The following is a 10216-nucleotide window of genomic DNA, read 5'->3' on the forward strand; positions in this document are numbered from 1 at the left end:
TTAAAAAAAAAAACTAACACTAGCTTCTCTAATCTTTTTGCATTCTATCTATTTGCTTTCTTTTTATTAATTATACAATTATAATTCTGACTTCTGATTAACAAAAGCAAAAAAAGGCCTCTAACACTAGCTTGCTCTATTCTTTAGTGTCTGCTAATGTCTCAGTGTAATGTAATGTAATTCAAGTGATGAATGATTCTGAAAGTCTGACAGTAATCAATGTTGAGTTCTACTGTAAAGTTAACCCTGCTTGGATCAAATGTAATCAGTTACATTACTTTAATAAAGTAATTGAAATAGTTACACTACTTAATTACATTTTGTAATCTGTAAACGATTACATTTCCAAAGTAACCTTCCCGACCCTGTTCATTCCCAAATCTTTCCATTCGTTCTCCATAGAAGTATTTGTACATTGGCTCACGCTCGGAGGTTCTTCAGCTGCCCTTGGCAAACTGCAGCCGGTACCATTCACAGCCAGACTGCCTTCTGTCCCGCGATCCATACTGCGCCTGGGACAGCGAGGGACGCGCTTGTGTCCGCATCGACCTCCACCGCGGGTGCGTTCTTCTATCTTTGAGTTAGTTCTGCTGCTAACATCCTTTCCGTGTTGGGGAGGAACTAGCTACATTACACAGAATGATGTACTTGAACTATAAAATAAGGTAGCACTTTATTTTAAGGTGTCCTTGTTACACATGTTACATGTACTTACTATTATACTAACAATAAATTATGCATAATTACATGTAAGTAACCTTAAACCAAACCCTAACTTTATAGTAAAGTACATGTAGATAATTAATATTACTCAGTACTTAAATGTATAAATACACTGCAACAAAGTTGCACCTTAAATTAAAGTGTAACCCAAAATAAATGTAACTGCAATCTGTTACTGTAATTAAATTACAGTTACTTATGAAAATGTTAAATATTACAAAGGAGGGTTACATCTGAATACTTTCACACACACATACAGATTTGATTGATTTATTTCCAAAATTGCATTGTCTGCTTTAAAATATGAGACACCAATGTTTCAGGATTTTAGGACACATGCTAGTTTTATTTCCTATTTGGGATCATATTTTTTATTGGTTACACTTTATTTTAAGGTGTCCTTGTTGCAGTGTAATTATACATTTAAGTACTGAGTGATATTAGTTAACTACATGTACTTACTATAAAGTTAGGGTTAGGATTAGGGTTTGGTTTAAGGTTACTTGCATGTAATTATGCATAATTTATTGTTATTATAATATTAAGTACATGCAACGTGCATGGCATTCGTTAGAAATTTAGAAAAGTAATCAAATGTAATCAGTTACATTACTTTAATAAAGTTACTTACTACATTTTAGATAGCGTAACTTGTAATCTGTAACCTACACTCTTAAAAATAAAGGTGCTTAAAAGGTGCTTCACAGCGATGCCACAGAAGAACCGTTTTTGGTTCCACAAAGAACCATTCAGTCAAAGAACCATCTCTTTCTTAGCTTTTTATAATCTGAAGAACCTTCTTTCGCCACAAAGAAGCTTTTGTGAAACTGAAAGGTTCTTCAGATGTTAAAGGTTCTTTATGGAACCATTTAGACAAAAAACGTTCTTCTATGGCATCGTGAAGCAAAGTAACACTGCATCCTTTCACCATCCTCCATCCGCTGCTTTGCTCGTTGTGCTCTCCTCTTTATTTTATTTCTGTTTCTCTGCCGCTCGCTCCTTTCCCGTTCCACCCCTCTGTTCTCCTCCGCAGGACCCTCTTTGTGCTTTTAAGCTGCATCTCTATAGCACTGTGTCTAACAGCCTTCTGACACATCGTCAATATTTGTGCTCCCCCCCACAGCTCCACATCCACACTCTCGCAGGACCTCATGCTGGAGAGGTTCAGCCGAGGAAAAGCCAAGTTTGAGAAGCCTTTCTCCATCCCCAGTCCTGGTACGTCAGACGTACGCTGCCCCCTGCAGGCCTGGACCCCTGTAGTGAGCAGTTCTCCATTAGAGGTCGCATGCACTTCAAAGTGTCAACCAGATTACTGACAAAAAAAGCAACAATGACTGATATATACAGTGCTTAACACATTTATTAGACCACCTGTCATAAGAGAAAACACTAATATTTTAGGAATCTGTCTTGTTTAAAATTAAAAATTGTATTGTCATTTATTAGGCAAATGACAGACTGAAACAACTCAATAGTCTTAATGAATTCGCATTTGTATACAAAAATGTGAGCTGGCACATTCAGCGTCTCTCCGAAGTCAGATATTAATCAAGCGTAACATTTTACAATTAAATCTTATTTTTCTATTAAGGACTGCAAGTAAATAACTGTAATTTGGCATCTTAATAAAAATAATAAAGTGCTTTAAAACAACAATAATTATATTTTGGCATTAGAAATACTACTGTGGATACTGGTGGTCTAATAAATGTGTTAAGCACTGTATGAACCAACATATTTATATTGATATTAATGAAATTTAAATGTAAATAAAATTTACAATTTTACGGGGTTTTTTTTGTTTATTTGTTTGTTTGTTTGTAATGACAATGAAGGTGAGACCTATATACAGTATATACATATATATATTTTATTATTATTATTGTTTAAAACTAATTTCATTTTAAAATTACCTTTACTTTTTTTTTTCAATTAAAAAAATATTTCACAAAAAAATAATACCAGACAAATATTAACAATGCAGAAAAAAGAAAAAATCTAGAATATAATTGTGTTTCAAATTATTTAATCATTGTCAATAGCTGAAGAGAAACAGTACATTTTTAGCAGAAACCATTACTGAAACAAAATGCAAAATGTAAAAAAAATTAAGACTATATTATTACATTTATTTTATTTTATTTTTATTATTATTTAAAAAATAATATATCATATATTAATGTTGTTGTTGTTTTTCTCCCCAGAACATTCACATTTTTAGCAGAAACTATTACTAAAACAAAATGCAAAATATATTAAAACAAATTAAAACTATATTATTACATTTATTTAATTGTATTTATTTTTATTTTTATTTAAAAATATAAAATATCACATATTAATGTTGTTGCTTTTTTCTCCCCGGAACATTCAAATTTTTAGCAGAAACTATTACTGAAACAAAATGCAAAATGTAAAAACAAATTAAGACTGTATTATTACATTTATTTATTTTTAATATTATTTTAAAAATGAAATATATTAATGCTGTTGTTGTTGTTCCCCCCACCCAGATCATTCTAGGTTACGAAATGTAACTGTGGTTGTTGGGTCGGATCTGGTTTTGCCCTGCCATCTGGTTTCCAACTTGGCCCAGCCTTTCTGGGAGCTCAACGAACGTGAGATTGCCTTGGTGGAAGGTGGGACCCCGGGGCCGCGATTCGACCGGGCCCTCCGCGCTCTCGTCATTCCCCAAGCCGGGCCCCTTCAAGCGGGCCGCTACATCTGCTACTCGGAGGAGCAAGGTGTGAAGTTCCAGACGGAAATGTACCAGGTGGCGGTGGTAGCCAGCGCACCTGTCTTCATGGAGGCCCGCGCTCCGGATGGCAGCATGGGTTTGTTCTGGGTCCTGGTGATCACTTTGGGTGCCGCTTGTCTGTTTCTGCTCATTGCATCGTTGTATCTCCGTAGAAGATTGAAGTTGGCACTGGGAAAAGGGGCAGAAATGAAGCCGCTGGAGAGCACTTTGGTGTACCCCATTACTTTGCCCAAAGAGCCTCCAAGCCGGCCGTCATTTGTGCCGAGCAAGATGGCAAACGATGATGATCGCTTTTGGGAAACGGGGGCGAATTATTACTACTCAGACGGCTCGCTAAAAATCGTGCCTGGGCATGCATTGTGCTCCACCGGAAGCTCGGCATCGCCGAGTGCAATTCCCGGTCAGCCTATTCACTCGCCGAGCAGGTTGAGCCTCACCAACATTCGGAGCTCAAGCGCCAACGGATACATCCGGCTCAATCTGAGCTCGGCCGGAGAGGAGAGATCCGGCATTGGAGCGGGAATGGGAATCGGGATAGGCGGCCGAGACAGCGACTACTCCAGTCCGTTCAAAGAGGAGCTCCGGAAAACTCTTCAGCAGAGGAGCGTGCTTCCCGACGCCAATCCCGAGGAGTCTTCTGTGTAAATCCCGCAGGAAAACGACAGAAAACCTCACCTACCTCCCTCCTGCTTGGGGAACTCTCTTCATCCGCAAACTCTTTCTTCTCTGTCAGCACTTCCATCTCCCGTGCCATGAGGCCACCGTGCTTCACGACATTCCCTTGGATTATTCTCGGTGAGAACACACTACTAACACTCGACCGAGCTTTTGTAAATGACTGTATTTAAAGGACCAGACCGACAGGGCCTCGTGTTGATCTTGGCTAAACGCAGGTACATCTCTGAGAGGAGCCCAACCAGCCAAATGTAGCCGTCAGTCAGATCTGACAACATTTGGCAAGCTGCAAGAGGACGCAGAGTTTATTTTTGACGTCTTGAGGTCGCTTGCCTCAGGTGTTCGGACACGTTTTTTGCACCCTTTGAGAGAGGAGACGAGGACATGCATAAACTCAAATCGCTTGATGACAATCACGCTCGAGGAAAGCAGAGGAGAAATTATTAAAGGGGAAAAAACAACTGAGTGAGCTGTAAACCCGAAACAAGACTTGAATAACGAACAAATGCTTTGCCTTTCTTTCTTTGCAGCTCAATAACTTTTTTAAACATTGTCTTTTTTCTGAGAATGTGTACTGAGACTTGCAGAACTAATATATAGTGAGGTTTTTCCATGTCTGTTTATTGCAAGGATTTCTTCTTCTTCTTCTTCTTTTACGATTGATAGTCTCATCTGAAATGTGAAAGGATTACCAGTGCTAGTAGCATGCAACAGAATGTTGCACTAAGACTGTGTTGGATGCGACAGCAAGTGCATTATTGTATATATTTGGCTTGAGTTGCCAAATGAAGTACAACCCCAGTGTTTGCCTACATGATAAAGCAGGTGAATGAAGCCACATGATGGAATGAAACCTTTCTTCTGGAATGGTATAGAAGACTCCGCCCACGTTATGAAGCCGAATTGTTCTGCATGAAAGGGATCCTTTACAGACGACAAGGAGCTGGACTTTTTGAAGAAGTCCAGAATGAATGGCAGAGGCTACGGCTGATCAAACGCAGGTGAGACTACGCCAAATCGTATATTTGGGATGTTTACTTGATTTAAAATTATTATTAGTTTTGTTTGAAATTATACATTACCGTTTCAAAAATTGGTGCGATTTTTTTTTCATGTTGAGTCTCTTATGTTCACCAAGGCTGCTTTTATTTGATAAAAAATGCAGTAAAAACTGTAATATTGTGAAACATTATTACAATTTAAAAGTACCGTTTTCTATTTTTCTGCCCTGAAAGTGTCTGGCCAGCCAAAACCGTAAGTCGTAGAAACACCAAATTTGGCAGGATTGTCCCAAATCTCCCCCACTACTCAGGTGCACAAACACACCCCGATCAGACCATAGGTGGCGCTATAATGGGTATTTTTACGTTTTTGCTCATGTCTCCACAACTATACAGGTTACAATCAAAATTCAAAGTTACAATCTGATTCTCTGCGTCAAGCTGAACAAAACGTATATCTCTGATTTTTTTCCATGCATAAAATTATTCCACCACTTTGAGCTGTTTTATAAACCATCTTTTTCGAACTCATTCTAGACCATTTGTCCAATTGACACCACATTTTGTGTGTATCATCTACAGACCCTCGTGACAAAAAGTTATCAAAAGAATTTGGATTTATCAAATGGGTTTAGAGCAATGGCTACTAAATGTATTGGCGGATATCTTCTAAACGGTTTGACTAATTAAAATTATTTTGATAACTTTTTGTCATTAGTGTCTATAGATGCTACATGCAAAATTTTGGTTTGAAAATGGTTGAAATGGATTAACTTTGCATAACATGCATTATAGTTTCATAAAGTATAATAAAACAAGTTTAATCATTTTCTAACGAAATCTGTGATCTCCAAAATACCTTCATATTTATTAATATATCATAATTTCAGAAATTATTTGTCAAGTTGTCAGACATGACTGCACATATTACAGTCCAGTTAAAATGAAGAGACAATATTATTTGTCTATTGGCCCAGGTGAAAAAGTGCAGTAAAATACACTTTATTCAGTACACTTCCATAATGTACTTACATTTACATTTAGTCATTTAGCAGACGCTTTTATAGATTAAATAATTCATTTTAAATGTAATGATGTTAACATTCCCTTTATATGATACTTAACTACATGTTTATGGTGTCTTTAAATAGTACAATCAAGTACACTATGTACACAAGTACACTATGTACACAAGTACACTAAGTACAATATGTACACTAAGTACACAAGTACACTATGTACACAAGTACACTAAGTACACTATGTACACAAGTACACTATGTCATTACTAGCAATATAAATATAGCACTTTACTAAAAGTATACTTACTGTTAAATTGTGAATTTTGGTACACATCTAAATGCATATAAATGAATAATCCATTCATGTGCTATTAGTGTGGGAAATAACAGAGGATTCAAATGTGAGTTCAGCAAATAACAAATGTGAGTTCAGCAAAAAATAGTTTATTAGAGGAAGCAGCAGACCGAGATCAAGATCTTGGGTGCAAGAGAAACAGTCCACTGGTAGCACTGTGACTGCAATGAACAGTCCAGGACGGGAACCAAGCAGAAATTCAACCGTAACGACAGCCAACAGTCCAGGGCTGCGTTTCCCAAAAGCATTGTAAGCCTAAGTACATCGTAGACCCATTGCCACCAATGCATCTACGATCAACTGAGCTTACGATGTGCTTGGGAAACACAGCCCAGAGCAGGAGCGAGGAACAAGGCCAAAAAGAGCTAGCGCGCTTCCAGGACAAGACACCACAAAAACACCAACGATCTGGCAACACAGAGTAAGAAGCAAGGCCATTAAATAGCAGAGCTGATGAGCCACAGCTGACGCTGATCAGCTCATCAGAAGAGCGAGGGAGAGAGAGACAGTGAACCTGCGAACCGTGACAATTAGAGCAATTATAGTAGCCTAAGCACAGTAACCTACAGGGTTTTACTTAAGTAATGCATTTCTACTGTATTTTTCATGAAAATCCCAATAGAACTTGGTGATAGTACATATAAAAACCCACAAAAATTGTATGTAAAGCGATTGTAGCACACTTTTAAGCAATGCAATTATAAAACACTTCTGGCACTTTATATGACTACACTTAAAATCAGTTTAAGTGTTAGTGCAAATTAGTGTATTTATATTAAGTGTACTTAAGTAGCACAGTTGGGAAAATTTACTTATAACTATTACATAACTAATATATTTTAAATAACATAAATTTAATTTAAACTTAGGATAACTATATAAAAGTGCACTAACATTGAAAAAAATTTTAAATCATTCAAAGCACACTTTTATGAAATACACTCATAAAAGTCCTCTGTATATTTTTGCAGTAGTATACTTTATTACAATGCACTAAAAACAATTTAAATCTCAGCGGTATTTAGTATACTTTTGCAATTGCACTGAAGTACTACTGAAGTGGAAATATACTTTTAATTAGTGTATTTATAGTGTATAACTATATTTAGCACAAAAAAAAATAAGAATGTACTATAGATGTACTTGCTGGTATTTAAGTATTTTTTTAGTGCATTCAAGTATACTTTTTTTTTTTCAGTCAGTTGGACTTGCATATTTTACCTGTTATTGAATGTCAATTTTGATGTCAATTTGATGTCTTTTCAACATCAGTTGCTTAATGGGCCGTGCTTGGACCCCGATGATTGCCGCTTGCGGCTATATTTTAAAATATAATTTATTGCTGCGATGCAAAGCTGAATTTTCAGCATCATTACTCCAGTCTTCAGTGTCACATGGTCCTTCAGGAATCATTCAAATATGCGATATTTATTTGAGACAGACATTATTTGTTAAGTATTAATTTCTTTAAAGACACCAAACCTTTGAACGGAAGTGTATAAAACCAGCAAATTATTGATATGTGAGACAGACTAAAAGATATCATGTGTTTAATAATATAACAACAACACCAACACTAATAATAATAATTATTATTATCATTATTGTTGATTTTGAATATTTTTATGAAAACATTTTTTTAATGATTTGTATGCGTTTTGTTTAAATATCTATAAAAAGACAACAAAAACACTGTTAATAGACTTATTTTGATTTTTTCTGAATAACCTATAAAAGCTAAAAACTGACTCTCTTTTGTCTTTCAGTGTGGGCTTTGCAACTCTTAAAGACTAAATACAAAAACAGGGTGAAAACGGAAAGCAGAGGACATTTCATTCCGTTGACTTTGATTGTGAAGACAAATGAAGGAGATTTTTTAATTTTTTCGTGACCCTGCGGGTGGAGAGGCACTACGATGCTCATCACGGATCCATACTTTGCTGCATGATGTTCTGCAAAATATATCGTATCAGTTTCAACAACAAAACAATAGTCTCATGTATTTCAAAAAAGGAAGAGAAAACAACAAGAGTTTTCGTACCTGTGCCTCTTCACCTCGGGTGAAGCCAAAGCAGACTGCAGACATGTTTCTTCTGTTTCTCGTTTCTTTTTATTCTCTATTTTTATGTTCTGGAATTTGTCCATTGCACAGAACTGACAAGTGTTGTCTGAAATCTTCGTTACTACTACTCTTGTTTTGGTGGAATGCTGTTCTTTGTGGCATGAGAGCTTTACGATTTTCTCAAGCGGCTTTCCATTCTGTCATTGGCTCTTTTCTAGTCTACAATCTAGCACTGCATAAGAGGGAAGTTTACACTTGTCAGAAAAGATCTTTGTACTAAAAACAGTGCAGAGAAATGTCAGATTAACAAGGACACAATCCTTTCTGCCAGGACTTCTCAGGGTGGGCTTCTGACTCTCTTGAAATTGTGAAATTTCACCGTTTTTTAATTTCACTGTTCGCTTTGATAAGCCTGTCTAATGACTTAAAGTCAGACGTAATTTCACTGAGCGACCAAGAAGTGTTGCATATGCTTGTTTGCATTATGCATGGCTTTTTTCCCTGCTTGTTTAGAAAAAAATCTCAGTTAATTTCATCTCACATGCCTTTAAACCTGCTGTTACTTTGTGAGTTTTTGTATTACGAAAATCTCTTTTTTTTTTGCAATTCAAGATATCTTTTAAAAATCTTGCTGTTATTTTTTTTTCTTCTTTTTGTTGATATTTATTACCATTGTACACATGCTCTTATTTTTTATATATGTATATATCAACAGAAAATAAAAGTAGAGATCAGTTCACAGCGAGTAGGTTGTGTTTGCTTATTTGAGTGTTCCATTAAAATGCCATTGAAATGTCAGGTGTTACATTTGCTTAATGCAGAATGTCTATGTAGTGCTTCTGCTAAAAATATATCCATTCAGTGTTTGGCGAACCTCATGGAGTCCACACACAACACTTGGACAATAACCAAAAGTGAGGTCTCTGCTGCTTAGGCTGGGCCTCCAATTCACAGCCGTCTATAAAAGATGGAGAAGAAGAGAGAGACATTATCTGCTAAATATTTGCTTTCTAAGCTGACACTGTATCTTTCTTCTACCTATACTTGTGTATTTTTATTTTGTTTATTTATTATTTTCTTATTTTTTTGAAAGGAATTAGTATACTTTTATTCAGCAAGGACACATTAAATTGATCAAAAGACATTTATAATGTTACTTTTTTCTATTTCAAATAAATGCTGTTCTTTTTGAACATTCTATTCATCAAAGAATCCCGAAAAAAACGTTTCCACAAAAATACTAAGCAGCACAACTGTTTTCAACAATAATAATCATATCAAATCAGCATATTAGAATGATTTCTGAAGATCATGTGACACTGAAGACTGGAGTAATGTATCGCAGGAATAAATTACATTTTAAAATATGTTAAAATAGAAAAGAGTTATTTTAAATTATAATAATATTTCACAATATCAAAAGATCAAATGAGCATAAGTGACTTCTTTCAAAACAAAATGTTTTAAATGTAGTGTAAGCCTGAGGAGAAACAAAGTTCTGGTTATTTTTTATTTTTTTTGATTGATTATTTTTATGACAAGTCTCTAGACAGCAGAATTATAAATAGTAGCGTAAAAACATAATGTAAAATCAATAAATTCAATAAATATGTGTGTCCT

General features: G+C 35.7%; 1 protein-coding gene across 1 annotated transcript in view; it reads left to right on the forward strand.

Annotated features, from left to right (window-relative positions):
* LOC107708238 (semaphorin-4C-like) overlaps positions 1–9179 on the forward strand; it is a 32062-nt gene extending 22883 nt beyond the window's left edge. Inside the window, exons 12-15 of the mRNA XM_016512417.1 lie at positions 403–560; positions 1847–1938; positions 3237–5157; positions 8301–9179. Of these exons, the coding sequence (XP_016367903.1) occupies positions 403–560; positions 1847–1938; positions 3237–4126 (1140 nt within the window). The 3' untranslated portion in view covers positions 4127–5157; positions 8301–9179. The remainder of the gene's footprint in view (positions 1–402; positions 561–1846; positions 1939–3236; positions 5158–8300) is intronic.
* Positions 9180–10216: the final 1037 nt, after the last annotated feature.

This window comes from Sinocyclocheilus rhinocerous, unplaced genomic scaffold (assembly GCF_001515625.1).
Source record: "Sinocyclocheilus rhinocerous isolate Xijiao unplaced genomic scaffold, SAMN03320098_v1.1 scaffold1436, whole genome shotgun sequence".
Classification (NCBI taxonomy): domain Eukaryota; kingdom Metazoa; phylum Chordata; class Actinopteri; order Cypriniformes; family Cyprinidae; genus Sinocyclocheilus; species Sinocyclocheilus rhinocerous.